This window comes from Capsicum annuum, chromosome 2 (genome assembly GCF_002878395.1).
Source record: "Capsicum annuum cultivar UCD-10X-F1 chromosome 2, UCD10Xv1.1, whole genome shotgun sequence".
NCBI classification, from domain to species: domain Eukaryota; kingdom Viridiplantae; phylum Streptophyta; class Magnoliopsida; order Solanales; family Solanaceae; genus Capsicum; species Capsicum annuum.
In genome coordinates this window covers 154,303,910-154,322,034 of record NC_061112.1, presented here as the reverse complement: position 1 = coordinate 154,322,034, position 18,125 = coordinate 154,303,910, and the positions used below count along the sequence as shown (strand labels likewise).

General features: G+C 40.7%; 1 protein-coding gene across 2 annotated transcripts in view; it reads left to right on the top strand.

Moving 5' to 3' along the window:
• Positions 1–335: 335 nt before the first annotated feature.
• Positions 336–18,125, top strand: part of LOC107860795 (acetyl-coenzyme A synthetase, chloroplastic/glyoxysomal) — a 30,136-nt gene continuing 12,346 nt past the window's right edge. For both annotated transcript variants that reach the window (XM_016706273.2, XM_016706272.2), the window contains exons 1-10: positions 336–933; positions 1,019–1,162; positions 1,250–1,405; positions 1,494–1,616; positions 1,801–1,969; positions 4,710–4,792; positions 5,278–5,379; positions 5,452–5,540; positions 5,639–5,729; positions 16,034–16,147. In XM_016706273.2, the coding sequence (XP_016561759.2) occupies positions 457–933; positions 1,019–1,162; positions 1,250–1,405; positions 1,494–1,616; positions 1,801–1,969; positions 4,710–4,792; positions 5,278–5,379; positions 5,452–5,540; positions 5,639–5,729; positions 16,034–16,147 (1,548 nt within the window). In that variant the 5' untranslated portion in view covers positions 336–456. The remainder of the gene's footprint in view (positions 934–1,018; positions 1,163–1,249; positions 1,406–1,493; positions 1,617–1,800; positions 1,970–4,709; positions 4,793–5,277; positions 5,380–5,451; positions 5,541–5,638; positions 5,730–16,033; positions 16,148–18,125) is intronic.

The following is an 18,125-nucleotide window of genomic DNA, read 5'->3' as shown; positions in this document are numbered from 1 at the left end:
ATACTTTTAACAAAAAGCATAAGGGTGAAAATGAAAATATATATAATAAAAAGACACTATTAATTGTCATGTGTAATAATTTTATTTTAAAAAAAAATTAAAATATCAAAAAACTCCTTGTGAGAACTACTAAAATCAAGATCCAATAATCTCGTATAAGTATAGTATAATATCGATTCTTCATTATCTTATTGTCTTACAATGATGGATTGATGACATTACTAGACGAATTCAAAACTTCTTGATACAAAATACAAAATAAAAAATAATTTCAGCCCTTTTCTAATTTAAGTAAAAGTATGAAAGCAATAAAATAAGTATACTGCAGTCTGCAGGGTTGAAAAAAAGTACTCCATAGTTCAGGGGTTTTAGTCCATTTTCCAAATATAATAAAATGAAAGAACTAAAAAGGCACGCAAAAATTCTTGTGAGCTTTCATTATTTTTCCAAGCAGAAATGGACGGAGGGAGCAGCATAAAAATAGTCATGGAAGGAAGGATGACCCATCATACCATTATTATAAACATAAACATAAACAGCAGCACCAGCTGTATTTTGACTTCAGCACCTCCATTTCCGACCTCTCTCACTTCCAAGAGCTGTATTTTGACTTCATCATCACCTCCAATTCCGATCTCTCGAACTGCCAAGTCCCCCCTGAACCTGCCGTCTGGATTTGGATTTGGATTTGGATTTGGGGGCAGTCCCTTGGTGAGGATGGAAGACCAACCGTTCACTGGTCCAAGGAAGAACTTGACTACATCGAATCACTTGCGCCATGTGGAATCCATGTCCCACTTGCCTTCTGGAGCCGGCAGGATAACCAGATTGAATGCTCTCATCTTAGGCGAGGCACTTGCTTCCGAGGAGGACGATCTCGTCTTTCCCAGCGAAGCTTTCTCTACCCAGGCTCATGTTTCTTCTCCTCGCAAGGTTCCCCTTCTTTCATCTCTTCTTCAATCTATCACTTGCCAACCTTATCATGCAAAAATTTTGACACTTCCAAACTTCTGTTTAGTATTTGGAAATGTATGAAAGGTCGGTCCAGGATCCCTCCCGATTCTGGTCTGACATTGCATCACAATTCTACTGGAGAGAGAAATGGGGCCAACAGGTTTACCGTGAGAATCTTGATGTCCGAAAGGGGAAAATCGAGATCGAGGTCAGTGGCCTATCCATTTTATCTCTCAAAAAAAGCTTGTTACCAAATTTTGTTTTTCTTAATGGCCGCCATTTATTTCTTTAACAGTGGTTCAAGGGTGGAATGACAAATATCTGCTACAACTGCTTGGATAGAAACATCGAGTCTGGAAATGGTGACAAAATAGCAATTTACTGGGAAGGAAATGAACCTGGTATTGATAGTTCTTTGACGTACAATCAACTCTTGGCTAGAGTTTGCCAGGTTTTTATTTTTATATCTTTTTATTTTTCCTCTTATAAAACAGTGTGCAAAGATATAATACAAGTTTCTAATAGCCTCCTTAAACCAGCTAGCAAATTATTTAAAAGAGGTTGGAGTTCACAAGGGTGATGCAGTTGTCATTTACTTACCCATGCTTATGGAGTTACCAATTGCAATGCTTGCTTGTGCTCGTATTGGTGCCATTCACTCGGTAATAGTTAGTCTAATTTATATTCCTTTGTTTCAAATTGAATGTTGTCGTTCCCCCTTCTTGATTTTGACCAAACAACATTTCATATCTTCCTCCTCCTTGGTTCACTTTCACCAAGTTAGACTAACTAGAATCTAGATACATAGGTAGGAAACATCATAATCCAGGTTGTTTTATACTTCAGGTTGTGTTTGCTGGTTTCTCAGCCGAATCTCTTGCTCAAAGGATCATAGATTGCAGACCAAAGGTTGTCATAACATGCAATGCTGTTAGGAGGGGGTCCAAGATAATATATCTCAAAGAAATTGTTGATAATGCCCTTTTAGAATCTGCTCAAAATGGCATCATTATTGGTGAGAAGATTATCAAATGTCTATCCGATTCATTTAATTTTCTCAGTATTTTTATAGTGCAATTTGTAGCAAACGCTTGTATATAATTTCATTACCCAAATGTTGAACGCTTGTCAAACCCATCATTATATGTTCATTGACATTATTCTTTGTTGACAACTTCAATTTTCATGGTTGTCAATTGGGGTTTTGGTGTGTTGATTATTTTAATCTCTAATGAATTAGCTAGAATATGCTCTCTTACGGGGATAAACCATATCTGTCCAAAAAATTATTTCACCAATGAACAAAGTGGACTTTCATGGTGCAGGAATTAGTTTGCATCTGTCCAATATCTTGTAAATTTTGGTTAGCAACTCACTTGTCTACTGGTAAATCAAATTGTCGTTCCTAAAGTGTGGGATGTTTCCAGGGCCATGAGTCAATAGCCTGATCTTGGTTGCCAAGCTCTCATCTAGTTCTGCTTGAATCCCTACACATCAATTCTTGAAGCTTCCACCTTGAGTAGCAATTCTAGCAAATCCTCTAACTCCCAGTCTTGAGTGTCTTCTGAAATGTACATCCCAGATGTTGTTGCTCCTTATTTTGGGCAATTGAGGAGGCCTTGTCCAGTGCCATATTGAATAAACCAGGATATTCTTCCTTTAAGGTGTTGTTGCCAAGCCATTATCTTCCAAAAATTTGATAAGTACTCCATTGCCTGGCTTGAAATGGACCTTCTGGAAGAATTCATTACCCAGCTTGCTAGTAAATCTCCAAAGCCAAACTCTATAGGGAGCATTTGAGGCCTTGGTACTCCAGTCCACAACTTCTTTGAAAATGAAATGTATGAAAAGAGCTTCAATGCCCCATACGTTGCTTTAATTCCAAAGAAGAAAGAGCTCAAAAAATTCAGACCAGTTAGCTTGATAAGTAGTTTCTATAAGGTACTGTCTGAAGTCCTAACTGAGAGGTTAAAAGGGGTGATGGAAAAGCTGGTAGGGTCACAACAATTGGCTTTTCATCCAGGGAAGACAGATCATGGATGCAGTTTTGATTACAAATGAAGCAGTGGATTCAAGGCTGTCTCAAAAGAGGCCTGGAATCTTATGTAAACTGGGCATTGAGAAGGCTCTCAACACTCTCAGAATAATGGGATTTGGGGAAGAATGGGATGGATAAACTATGATGGAGTGGGCACAGTAAAGGGGCTATCAAGGTTAACTCAGGGTACAAGCTACTAAATTTGGCAGGAGTAACGTGTGTCCATGGAAACAAATCTCAAAAGCTACAATACCTTTGAAAGTGGCATGCTTTTCGTTGTTGCTAGCTAAAAAGGCAGTGCTAACACATGCGAATTCAAGGAAAGGGAACATCATCTTAGTTACTCATTGTTGTTTGTGTGGAGAGGCAACAGAAACAGTGAGACATTTGTTCCTGCATTGCAGAATTACTGACCAACTATGGAGATTTTTATCAATCTCAGGGGCATACAATGGACAATGCCTAGCCATGTTGTTGACACTCTTCGCAGTTGGGAGGAAGCAGGTATTGGAGCGAAAAACAGGAGCATTTGGAGGAGCATCTCAGCATGTATACGGTGGACTGTTTGGAAGGAAAGGAATGACAGAAGCTTTGAGTTAAAAGTAGGACAGTACAGAGGCTCAAAATTGACTGTATTTTGCTTTTGTGTTTTTGGAGTTCAAAGAAATCTCCTATATTTGTAGATGGTATCCTAGATGTTCTAGAGTCCTTTGTTTTCTTATTAACTTCTTATTAATTTTAAAGGGTTTTTGCACCACCTAAGTGCTGGTTCATAATCCACATGTTACTTTCTCAGAAAAAGGCCACTGGACCTCAATTTATCAAGAATTCAAAACATAATATATGACCGGTAGAAATACTGTCTTATTTTTTACCTTATAAAAAAGTGTTAAAATTGAGTATTATAAAGTGATTCTAAACTGATTACTAGCACTTGTTTAGTTGTATTGTAGGAGCGCTTTTCTAAGCGAAGAAAACGCCTCTCTAAGAGAAGAACTTTTTATTTTCAATAGGGAAGCCCTTTCTTTCTATTGCTTGATTGGAATCAGTTGACAAAAAGCTCGAACGTAATTGACTTCTTTCTTAACAGCAATAAAGGAAGAGATGATTTGGAGAAGAATTCATTCCTCTCCGAGCAGTGAAGTGCCATATCCTAGAGAGAGGGCTTTACCAGTTGTTAAGATAGAGTTGGTGGTCTGGCTTTATTATTTTCTCCGATTCCTTATAAAAGATATTCAGTCCATTATAATAGAAGTTAAAGACGGTATTTATTCTCGTTGTCTTCACAAGAGTAACTGATACGTTGACGGTGAAGGGGAGGCCAGTGTAGAAACTTAGCTGATTTTATCCATCCTTTTTTTTTGGGGGGTCTTTTGGTACGCAGAATAAGGTGGGATATCCTAGGATTTAGCCTGGTGTAAGCTTTATCTGGGGATAAATTTTATACCACCATCTACCGAATGTGGTATAAATCTTATCCTAGACTTAATCATGGATATCCCACCTTATCCCCTCTACCAGGTGGGATAGTTAGTCCAGGGATTCCAATCCCAAGACTATTGTCCGATAATAGTTTACTCCACCTACCAAACATCCCTATGGATTAAGAGCCCAATATCTGTCTCTTTTTCATTTATTGGAAATTTATTTTTGCACCACATCTTTACATTGCTATGGCATATACGTTTTCATCTCCATCTCTTATTTCACTTTGCAGATGTGTGTTTGACATATGAAAATGATTCAGCAATGAAAAAGGAAATGACTAAATGGATTAAGGGACGAGACATTTGGTGGCAGGTGAGCAATACGTGCAGCTTCAGATACCTAGCTCAACTAGGGAATTGATACCTATAACTCTGAAGCTTCTGTAGTTGCAGAAATCTCTCTGAGACATGCCTTGCTTACATTCTTTTTTCCCTCATAGTTGGATTCATGTAAATATATGTCATTTTCTAATTGTAATTTGATTTCTCTAGATGTTCAGAAGAGTTGTTGCTTGCAAGATATATGTAGAGAACCCTTATTTTGTTAATGAGCATGGTTGCCTGGCAGATATACCAAGTAATTATGGATTTTGTTAATGAACACACAGTTATGTTGGGTTTCAAAACTGCAAACATTTTTTTAATGCTTTTCACTGTTGCTTTCTCCTTCCTAATTTTTCCAGATGGCATCTCCTCTCCTTGTATGTCTTGTTAATTTTAGGCTGTTTAGCTCTTGTATTCAATCTGAATTTCACTTCTTGTTGATCATTTGAGTCCAATATGCTTGTGTGGTTCCAGGATGTTATTCTGAAATATCCAGTAACATGTGATGTGGAGTGGGTTGATGCGGAAGATCCACTTTTCCTTCTTTACACTAGCGGAAGTACCGGAAAGCCTAAGGTTTCATGCTTCCTGGAGTTGCCCTCTTTTTTTCACTGGTTTAGTGTCTTATATTTTTCAGTTTATTTTAAGGGTGTCTTGCATACAATGGGAGGATATATGGTGTACACTGCTACTACATTCAAATATGCATTTGACTACAAGCCGACAGACATATATTGGTAATTCCAAGAGCGTCTCTTTTATATTTTGTTCGTTATTCTAAACTAGGTCAGATTTTTTGAAATACATTTTCCCCGGGTACTTTTAATATTTGTAGGTGTACGGCTGACTGTGGGTGGATAACTGGGCATAGCTATGTAACCTATGGACCTTTGCTAAATGGAGCAACTGTTGTGGTTTTTGAAGGGGTATTTATTTTATTATTTCCAAACATCATCTGCTTGTCCAAATATAGCTTGATTAAGTGAAAGCATTTAACAAAAGTAATTTAAACGAAGGACAAGTTTGAATAATTTAATTCTAATGTTCTTTCTCTTGCATTTCTTTAAAATAAGTTAAAAGTTTTTATTAATAATGAGAGAATCTCATGTATACAAGCAGATCGCCAAAAGGTAGAAATCTACAAACATAATATGATTTTCCACGAATGACACAATCATCTACACAAATTGGGAACACCACCCAATCTTGTTTTTTTCTTTGATATAGTATTACAACAATAATGATGCCAAGTCCCAAACAAGTTAGGGTCGGCTATATGAATCCCCGTTTCTTAACTTAAGCTCAACTCATATTGTTCATCATGCCAAAAAATGGTAAAAATAAGTGTTATATATATAAATAATAGCGTACCCAAGGGTGTGGCCTTGTGGTCAATAAAGTGGAAGGAGTCCATGAGGTCGTAGGTTCAAATTCCTACAGGGATATAAACACTATGTGATTTCTTCTTATCTGTCTATTTTTGGTAAATAGAGTTACCTGGTACTTATCGTTAAGGGGAGGTAGTAGCTATACCATGGAATTAGTTGAGATGTGCGCAAGTTGGCCCGAATACCCCGTGAATTTTTTTAAAAATAATAGCAATACTAACATTAGAAGTCATCTAACAAGACCTAAACCTATTCTCAACTAATAAAAATAACTCCTATGAATCTTTTTCTTGCATTTTGTCCTATCTTCAACTAGGTCTGTGTTGATTCCAAAGAAATTGGGGTCTTTTGGGACACTTTCTTTCATGTGATTTTAGGTATAGCTCATCAATTTTTAGCACTTCACTCACCATCGTTTTACACCAATTGATCTCAAGCCACCATCTCTCGTTTGATCCTCATTGTGTGCCACTTGCACCTTTTGGCAAATGTGATCATTTTAATCTTATCTAATCTTGTATGACTGCAGACCCATCTTAGGTTTTGCATCTCTGCAACACTCATCTTGTGAATATCTTGGACTTTAGAAGCCCAACATTAAGTATTGTTAATTAGTTTCATCTATATGAATCCTTGAGATACATTCTGCTCAACGTGGACACATTGCATTTCTATACTTTACAACAGCAACATACTCAGTTTAGTCAATTAAGTGGGGTCTGGGGAGGCTAGAGTGTACGCAGACCTTATCTCTACCTCAGAGGTTTAGTGGATGTTCCTAATAGACCCTTCACTCAAGAAAAAACAGTCCAAAGCAGTCTAGAAAAAGAAGGAACAACAGTACAAGGAACAAAATATGATAACGAAATAGCAAATAGTAACTGAACAAAATAATACAATAATCCAGGTATAGGAAATAACAGATATTAACAAAAATCGAAGGACAAGAAACTACAGGAACAAGCTCCTACAACTACTATGAAAGCAGTGCAAAGCATTCAAAAAGGAATAGTAGCAACAACGAAATAAAACAGTAAATGAAACATAATAAACAACGGATGGTACATGATATCAAAAGCAAGAGATTACATGTATACCACTAATACTATGATAGACATGGTGCTACTAGACTTCCACCACGCCTAATAACGAGGTTTTTTTTTTTTTTTTTTCAACTCTCGAGGTTCTTTAACCTTTTACGAGCACACAAGTATCTAAATATACACAAAAGACACATGAAAAATATTAATGTATATGTATAAACACAATTATTCCTTAATATAACTATTTTTTTTTAATAATTGTGGTGTCCGGGTTAGGTTGTTCTCACCTACCACCAGCACAGATACTAGGAAACTCTGACCACCAAGGTTTGGACAGATAGGAAGAAATCATATACATGATCTCAATTATAGAAGAGAAACTCCATTCTCTTTAAACCTTTTCTCTTTCTTACCCATGAACGTGTTCATTTCCTTACTCTTTCAACAGCCCACTCCCTACCTTCTCTCTCCTCAACAACTCTTTAACGAGTTTAACTTTCTTTTATTTTTTTGGAAATCTACCGTTCCTTCCTTGTAACTCTTCTTTGTCTGGTATCTGGACTTTACCAATAATCTCTTACAGCGATTAGCTTAAAACTGAACCACTACTATGGCGAGAAAATTATTCTTCACGACATGCATGAAATCTTTTGATATTATTGGAAGGATCAAACTAGACTATTTGATTCGATTTGTTTGAGCTGTTGAGAGAAGATGACATTTTAGCAAAGAAAGACTACAGTAGCAGCAGCAACAACATATCCAGTGAAATCCCCACTGGCATTTTAGCAAAGAAAGACTATCAGCTGAAAAATGTTGCTTTGGTCTTTGGTCCTGCCAGGTTGTTGCTTCTAACATTTTTGGTATTCAAAAGGTGGAACGAGTCTAATCAGATGTACGAGTACTAGGTGGTACACAATCTTAACATCCATGGCTGATTCATAATCATTCGTGTAAAACAAGGAGTTTGGAAGAGTAGTATAATCATCCCAAAACTCTCACACAATGTGGTTGATGTGGCAAAAAAGATACGGTGTTTTGCAGAATGCCAGACTACTACAGGATAACCATTGGGGGTTATTCAGATACAACCAAATCAAAGGGATGGTTGGAAGAACACCTAGGGTCAAAAACACTCGTCAGATTATATGTCGACTCTAACACTACTAAACATAGGTCGGAATCTCTTCAAAACTGTTTGGCTAGCAGATTTGTAGATTTTCGAAGTGAAATCCTAACACGCAGATGTAAGATGGGTACGAAATAATTGGGAAGTATCTTGAGGAGTTCGTGTATTTGAAATGATTGGATTCAAGTTCCTGTTTGAATTCTCATCATAGGAGGAAGCAGCAAAGAGTCAAAATGGGTGAATGGCAACAACAAAATCTGGTGTTGAACCTTTAATGGTGGTCACCAACGCGAGACTGTTCTCTGAAGATGGTATAGATTAAATTAGTGGGGATGCGTCTACATTTAGGTTTGATAAGATGTTTAAAGAGATTAGGAAGAAGTGTGCTGGGTGATTAGAAACTGAGAATGAAACACTATCGAGAAACCATCTCTGGTGGGCAGTGGCGGAGTGACGTGTATTCAAGGGTGTCAATCCCCTTTGTCCAAAAATTACAGTGTAGCTAGGTTAAAAAATATTTTTATGTATATTATGTATTGACTTCTTCGTGAGCTTACTGCATTATATTTTGACAGCCCTTGGTGAAAATTCTGGTTCCGCCACAGCTGGTGGACTAGATTAATAGTCAAAGGGCCACCTGATTTGATTCCATCATCGATAGAGGTGGAATCAGTGGAATTGATCTTCAAGAATCTTATGGTGTGGGAAAAAACAACAATTTGCCGAAAAATGGTCGGAAAGAATAGCAGCAGTGCCAACGACATGACCCTCGGGTGGTCTGATTTAAGTCTAGGTTCCTCTAGAGAAGATGAAAAACCATTGTGTAATTGGAGGGAGGGGGAGTGTCTTCGGTGGGACAGATTGATCACTTGTCATTGGAGGAAAAATGGGGTAAATCCTATGGGTAAAGGGGGATTGCACAAAGGAGTTTCTAAAAGGAGAAGTGGAGCGGAGGGAGAATTATTGGGGTTCAAATTTGAACCTCATTCATCTGAGAAGGAATTTAAATGATTGGGAAATGGCAACCATATCAACTTTTCATGACACAATGGCTTGGGTTACAGATTTAACAGGGGAAGATGACAGGTTGCTGTTGAAGGGGGAGAGTAGGGGTGTGTTCACCGATAGATCTGCCTATAGAGAACTGAGGTCTGCTGAAGACCAGGTAGCAGGCTGGCCTTGGAAGATGATCTGGAAAACAAAAATCCCTAACAAAGTGAATTATTTTATATGGCTTTTGGCAAAGGAAGCAGGTTGACACATGAGAATTTGAACAAAAGAAAGTTTAATCTATGCTCTAGGTGCTATTTATGTGAAGAACAGGAGTAGACAGTTAACCATCTCTTTTTACATTGCAATTGGACAGCTCGGCTGGGACAGATGTTCATCCATAAGGGAAAGATACAATGCCAAAGTGCTAGAACGGAGATGGCAATGCAGCAAAAAAAGAGGAGAGATGGAGGATTGTTCCAGCTTGCATCTGGTGGACTATTTGGAGAGAAAAAGAACCAGAGTTGCTTTGAAGGAAGACAGAGCAGCATGCAAAAGCTAAAGATGGACAGCCAAGTCCTTTATTATTTTTGGTGTAACCATGTAATGATAGGCAATTTAGTAGATGTTCTTAATTCTATTGATTGGCTGTGATACAAGATCTAACCTAGAACTTGAACAAAAACGTGAAAACACACCAAGAAACCAAAAATCAGTAACTAAAGAAGAGAAGATGAAGAAGAGAAACACGGATTCAAACAAAATAAAAGGGAGAATTGCATTAAGGATAGATAGTGAGACACACACCTACACCAATGAATAACACCAAGGTGTGTGTCAAACACCAAGACACACAACACCAATGAAGGATAACACCACACTCTTAGGTGGACACAAAGGGATCCACTCCTCAAGCACCCACCTTTCTTGCCAAAATGTCAACTCAAGTGAATCCACACTCAAGCTAACCCTAGTTTCAATGTCTTTTCCAAGACCTACACTAGAATAGCTTTTCCAAGCCCTACACTAAGGAAAGAAAATACAGTTTGAGTATCACTCAATGAATTCATCAAAACTAATGAAAATAGAAGCCTAATTGTCTATTTATACTTGTTACAAACCAAGACTAAAATACCCTTAATGAAGGGTGCTCCTTTGGAGTGTAAAAGAGAGGCCTCAAAAGACCACAATGCCCTTAATGAACTTGAATGGTGAGGCGCCTCTTGAGTGTAAGTGATGAAGTGTAGAAGACCAAAATGCCCTTCAAGTGAGGTGCCTAGGGAGTGTAATGTTCCTTTCTCTCTCTTCAACCTATGCCACGACTTTGAAATGGTTCCAAAAGGCCTTCACTCTCTTTCCAAATCCGAGCTTGGTACCTTAATAAAGATCTTGTAATCCTTGTGCTCTTCATGCTGAAGTCACGCATCCGCAAATAGCAACTAAGGTCAATAAATTTGGGCCTCTTTTAATGGGAGCGACATCCAATGGAATGATAGGTCGGATATTGTCTCTAATTTTAAATTTTTAAGTCCCGAACCGATCACTTCATTCTCTGAAACAACTTATTATGTATTATGAGAAGACGCATTGGGGCTAGACCCTGTCACCTTAGAAATTAATGTTGCGCAGAACAGGAACAGATCTAAAATCTAACTTAATCCTCTTCCTCTTTCTCACAGTATTGTGTAGCATATGGTAGATGAGTTGGGTGTTAGAGAAGGTAAACATTGAGTGGTTGAAATTGATCTATTGAATTCAACTTCAGTGCAAACTCCTCCTTTCAGTATTGCTGAAGAAGTTCATTTCCTTGAATGGCATCAAGGTCAGGATCCACAAACTCCATCTCAAATAACAGAGGTCAAATCTACAGCTTGGGGGCGAAATTGTTTTATCAAGTTGAGTAAATTGATGGGCGGTAACCTTTGTGGGTTTGAAGGAGAAACAGTGCAACTTTTTACTAGAATTGACAACAAGAGATACAAAGAACACCTAAAAATACTATGTTGAAAGATAGTTCAGGCAGCTTGAAGGGGAGAAAGCTCACTTTCGGAAACTCATGAATTTGAAGATTATATCTTGGAATGTCAGGGTCTCGGCAAGAGAGACAAAAGAAGAAGGATGTTGAAATTGTTGCTGATTGAATGGAGGGCTGCTATCTACTGTTTTCAGGAAACCAAGTTGAACTTCATCTCTTAGTGGGTTATTAGCCAAATTTGGCCGGGAGATAGGTGGATTTTTTGTTTTTGAAGGCTGAGTAAGAAAAGGGGGAATTTTGGTGTTATGGGATAAAAAAGTATGGAAAGGGCAAATTACCTTTATTAAAAAAAAGAGTATGGAACCTGGCCTAGTGGTCAATGAAGTGGGTTGAGAACCCCAGGTCTCATGTTCGAATCCCAGCAGAGGCAATAAACACTAGGCAATAAATCGCCGGCCCCGACCGCCGACCCGACCGTCGGCCCCCCCACCCCCCCACCCTTACCTGCCCTGTCCGTACCCCCCAGCGGGGTACACCAGCCCTCCCCCCACCTCGGCCTTCAGCCAGCCAGCCGCCGCCCGGTCTCCAGCCGCCACCCGCCACTCCGTCTCCAGCAGCCGCAGCTCCAAGCGTAATCCGGTGACTTCTAACCTTTGTTATTTTCGTTATTTCATATTCCATTTTATTTCATTATTTCATATCATGCTAGTAGTAGCCCCTGTACCTTGACTTGCGTGGAATTTGTGGACATTGTCTGTTGTCTGTTGTTGCTGTTGCTGTGGTTGTTTCTTCCACTGCTTTGGATTGGGTTATTGGCTGGGAACCTGTATTTGGGGCGGCGGGTGTTGAGTCCGGTGGTGTTTGCCCCCTAATTGAGTATAGTTTTGTTTCGGGAGTATTCCTTTGAATTTGTGTGAGCCTTGTATTTCCTTGCTGCTGATTTGATACTACCACCGTGTATATCTGTATATTTTCCTATACTTTCGTGTAGTTGTGGCTGTGGGCGGTAATGGGTGGATAGGGTCATGTCCGAGGGGGTTGGGGAGTGGTGCCGTGGTGGGGGCGGGGGATGAGGAGAGGGCGGGAGTGGGAGGGAGGCCAAGGTTTGGCCGCGGGGGGTAGTGGAGGGCGGGACGGTAGGCTGAGGGTTGGGTCTTGGAATATAGGGACCCTTCAGGGTAAGTCCATAGAGCTTGTGAAGATTCTTAGGAAGAGGAGGATCAACATTGCGTGTGTCCAAGAGACCAAGTGGGTAGGGTCTAAGGCTAGGGATGTGGATGGTTACAAGCTGTGGTACTCTGGGAGCGACAGGCGTAGGAATGGAGTTGACATCTTAGTAGATGAAGAGCTTAGAGGTCAGGTAGTGGAGGTGAAGGATCAACGATAGGTTGATGACTATTAAGTTGGTCGTTCGGAGGTTTACCCTGAACGTGTGTAGTGCTTATGCGCCGCAAGTGGGATCGGAGGGGGAGGAGAAGATGCGGTTTTGGGAGGCTTTGGAGGAGGTGGTGAGAGGCGTGCCTAGTTCGGAGAAGATTGTTGTAGCAGGGGATTTCAACGGGCACATCGGGGCGCTACCGGGAGGCTTTGGTGACGTGCATGGTGGTTTTGGTTTTGGGAGAGAAATGACGAGGGGGCGACCCTACTGGAGTTTGCGAGGGCCTTTGGGCTGGTGGTGGTGAACTCGGGCTTCCCGAAGAAGGACGAGCACCTGATCACCTTTCGAAGCGCGGTAGCCAGGACTCAGATTGACTTTTTGTTGCTTAGGAAAGGGGATAGGGCGTTGTGTAAGGACTGTAAAGTCATCCCGAGTGAGAATCTTTCGACCCAGTATAGGCTCTTGGTTATGGATTTGGGTATAAAGAAGAATAGAAAGAGGAGGACTAAGGAGTGTAGACCGAGAATTAAGTGGGGCGGCCTGACGCCAGTAAATGCGTGGGAGATAGGGGAGAGGTTGGCGGGAATGGGGGTGTGGGAGTGTAGGGGGGACGTGGATAGTATGTGGGACAGGGCGGCAAGGTGCATCAGGGAGAATGCAAGTGAGGTGTTGGGTGTTTCTAGGGGCCGGGCCTGGCACCGTCGGGGGGATTGGTGGTGGAATGAAGAGGTAGAGAAGAAAGTGGGGACCAAGAAAGGGGCGTATGCTAAGTTGGTGGAAAGTAAGGACGAAGAGGAAAAACGGGTAAACAGGAAAGAGTACAAGCTAGCGAGGAAGGAGGCGAAGTCAGCAGTCACGGTAGCTAAGACGGCCGCTTTTGAGAGCTTGTATGCAGGGTTACAGGAGAAAGGAGGGGAGAAAAAGTTGTTTAGACTCGCTAAGGCTAGGGAGAGGAAGGGTCGTGACCTCGATCAGGTGAGGTGCATTAAGGGGGAGGACGGTAGAGTGTTGGTGGAGGACGGCCACATTAAGAAGAGATGGCAGTCGTATTTTTATAGGCTCTTGAATGACGAAGGGGATAGAGCTATTGTGTTAGGGGAACTGGAGCACTCAGAGGAGTGTCGGGATTTCAGCTATTGTAGACGTTTTAAGGTAGAAGAGGTTAGACAGGCTGTCCGCAGGATGCGAAGGGGTAGGGCGACGGGGCCGGATGAGATATCGGTGGAGTTTTGGAAGTTCGTTGGAGAGGCTGGTGTAAGGTGGTTGACTGGATTGTTTAATGAAATCTTCAGGACGGCGAAGATGCCCGAGGCGTGGAGGTGGAGTACCATGGTCCCTCTCTGTAAGAATAAGGGGGACATTCAGAGTTGCAATAACTATAGGGGGATTAAGTTATTGAGTCACTCTATGAAGATCTGGGAGAGAGTGGTCGAGGTGAGGCTGAGACGGATAGTGTCTATTTCGGAAAACCAGTTTGGATTTATGCCCGGCCGCTCGACGACGGAGGCAATCCACTTGGTGCGGAGGTTGGTGGAGCAGTATAGGGAGCGGAAGAAGGATCTGCACATGGTGTTTATCGATCTGGAGAAGGCATACGACAAAGTCCGCAGGGAGGTGCTTTGGAGATGCTTGGAGGTGAGTGGAGTACCGCTGGCATATACCAGAGTAATTAAGGATATGTATGATGGAGCGAAAACCCAGGTGAGGACGGCGGGAGGAGACTCAGAGCATTTCACTGTCCTGACAGGATTGCATCAGGGATCTACTCTTAGTCCCTTTTTGTTTGCGTTGGTGATGGATGTGTTGACGCGGCGCATTCAAGGGGAGGTGCCGTGGTGTATGCTTTTTAGAGACGATGTAGTTCTGATAGATGAGACTCGAGGGGGTGTGAATGACAAATTAGAGGTGTGGAGGCAAACTCTTGAGTCTAAAGGGTTCAGGGTGAGCAGAAGCAAGACAGAGTATGTGGAATGCAAGTTTAATGACGTGAGGCGGGAGAATGAGGTAGTAGTGAAGCTGGAAGCACAGGAGGTATGTAAGAGGGATAAGTTCAAGTATCTTGGGTCCGTGATCCAGAGTAACGGTGAGATTGACGAGGATGTCTCGCACCGTATTGGGGCGGGATGGATGAAGTGGAAACTCGCGTCGGGGGTGCTGTGTGATAAGAAGGTGCCGCCCAAGCTTAAAGGCAAATTCTACAGGGTGGTAGTCCGTCCGGCCTTGTTGTATGGAGCGGAGTGTTGGCCAGTTAAGAACTCCCACATCCAAAAAATGAAGGTGGCAGAAATGCGGATGTTGCGCTGGATGTGTGGACTGACTAGAGGAGATAGAGTTCGGAATGAGACTATTCAGGAAAAGGTTGGTGTGACTTCAGTGGAGTGCAAGATGCGGGAAGCACGATTGAGATGGTTCGGACACGTGAAGAGGAGGGGCATGGATGCCCTGGTCCGTAGGTGTGAGAGGCTTGCGTTGGATGGTTTTAGGCGGGGTAGGGGTAGGCCGAAGAAGTACTGGGGCGAGGTGATTAGGCGGGACATGGAACAGTTACAGCTCACCGAGGACATGACCCTAGATAGGAAGGTCTGGAGGGCGCGAATTTCGGCAGAGGATTAGGGCCAGTTTGGGTTGCTAGTGTAGAGAATTACTTGGTGGGGTTTTTATTCCTGTTATGATTCCGTCTTCCGTGTTCCATGTTTTATTACGAATCTGTGTGCTTTCCTCTGCTTTCCTCTGTTTTATATTACTTATGGGTGCCGTATTTATGTTATGTAATCTGCTTCTGTGCTTTACTATGTATTTGTGTGGTATCTCGTGTCTTGAGCCGGGGGTCTATCGGAAACAGCCTTTCTACTTCATCAGAGGTAGAGGTATGGACTGCGTACATCTTACCCCCCAGACCCCACTAGGTGGGAATACACTGGGTTTGTTGTTGTTGTTGTTGTTCTTTCTTGTTTTTGTTTTTTCCAGTTTGTTATACTTAATTGAATTTATCATTTTTACGTTATTAATATAATTGTACTAGTGAAATTTCCATTTCTGTTTTTTTTTTTTTTTTTTTTCATCCAGTTTTTCTGATTTAATAAATTAATGCAGTGCATTAGGCAATTTTTCTGATTCTTTTCTCCTCTTAATAGCGATAATAATACACATGCTGACCCATTTATATTTAGGTTTTTGGTTTTGAATTTTCTTGTCCTATGGAAGATGTTTTGCCATCTACTTTTTTAGTTTTAGAATTGAAAAATTTGCTTATATATAACGTCTTTGTGCAAGGTTTTCACTTGCCTAGCATCTTCTTCCTAACATTTTGTTATGTTTATTTTGTAGGCCCCAAATTATCCAGATGTCGGACGTTGTTGGGATATTGTTGATAAGTATAAGGTTTCTATATTTTATACAGCTCCAACACTGGTGAGATCTCTGATGCGTGAGGGAGATGAGGCAAGTATACATCTACTTATTTTCATTGATGTTTAGATAGTTGTTGTTCAGTACTTCCAACATACTTTTTCATTGTATGTAGTTAGAATAACCGGCATTTTAATGTCAATTATAGAGCTGGTTTAGTGGCTACACAAACAAAAAACACACCTTGTACAAGAGCGTGAGTCCTATTGAGATATCATGCAGTGTGCATGATAAGCCCGAGGATATAATCAAGTAAATGGAAAAATCTATTATCGAGTGTCTTTTCATAATTGTGAGAAATAATGGAGAAAAAAATATTATTGAATTGTGTGTTTACATAATTACATTGAGATCCTATTAATAGACACTACATTATAATCTTTTTTTTTGTATACTATTCCTATTCCTACTCATATTCAAAACACCACCCTCAAGTTGGTGCATACAAGTCATATGTACCTAGCCTATTACAATGTAATTAATACGATGACCGTTGAGGGGCTTGGTGAAGATATCTGCAAGTTGATCACTTGACTTCACAAATTTTGTAACAATATATCTTGAGAATATCTTTTCTTAGATAAAGTGACAATCAATCTCTATATGTTTAGTCCTCTCATGAAACATTGGATTTGATGCGATATGCAGGGCTGCTTGATTATCACACACAAGTTCCATCTCACTGGTTTCTCCAAATTTTAGTTCTCTCAACAATTGTTTAATCCAAACAGGCTCACAAGTTGCTACAACCATTGCTTGATATTCTACACTAGATCGAGCAACCACACTTTGTTTCTTACTCTTTCAAGACACCAAATTACCTTCTATTAAAACACAATATCCGGATGTAGAACGTCTATCAAAGGGTGATCCTGCCCAATCAGCATGTATATCCAATGATATGCTCACGACCTCGATCCTTGAAGAGTGGTCCTTTACCTGAAGTTGACTTTATATACCGCAGAATACGAACAATTGTATCTGAATAACTATCACAAGGGGAAGTCATAACCTGACTTACAACACAGGAAAAAATATGTCAGGTCTAGTCACTGTGAGGTAATTCAACTTTGCAACCAACCGCCTATACCTTCCAGGATCACGTTCCCCCGCCCTGGCAGAAGTTCAGCATTTTGGTCCATAGAAGTGTCATTTGGTCCACATCCTATCATTCCTGTCTCCTCAAGAATGTATAAGGCATGCTTGTGTTGATAAATAACAATACCTTATTTGGACTGAGCAACTTCAATACCTAAAATATATTTCAGTCTGCCGAGGTCTTTATTCTGGTAATGCTGAAAGAGATGTTGCTTCAATTAGTGATACCAACTTGATCATTGCCGTTGATAACGATATCGTCAACATAAACCACCAACAAATACACAGATCTGGTTCAGAGTGCCGATAAAACACTGAATGATCAGCTCCACTACGAATCATGCCAAACTGCTGAATTACTGTGCTAAACTTTCCAAACCAGTCTCGAAGGGACTGTTTCAGACCATAAATGACCTACGCAATCGACATACAAGGCTATTAGACTCCCCCGAGCAACAAAATCAGGCGGTTGCTCTATATAAACTTCTTCCTCAACATCACCATGCAGAAAAACATTCTTAACGTCCAACTGATAAAGAGGCAAGAGGCCAATGACGAACGACAACAAAAGATAGGAAAAGATGGACAGATGTTATTTTAGCCACGGGAGAGAAAGTGTCACTATAATTAAACCCAAATATTTGTGTGTATCTTTTGGCAAGAAGGTGAGCCTTAAGCCGATCAACCTGACTGTCTGGACCAACTTTGACTGCATAAACCCAACGACAACCAAAAGTAGATTTACCTGCTAGAAGAGAAACAAGCTTCCAAGTACCACTCGAATGTAAAGCAAACATCTCATCTATCATAGCCTGCTTCCATCCTGAACAAGAAAGTGCTTCACCTATAGTCTTAGGGATGGAAATAGAGGACAAAGATGATACAAAAGCATATTGGGGTGATGATAGGCGAT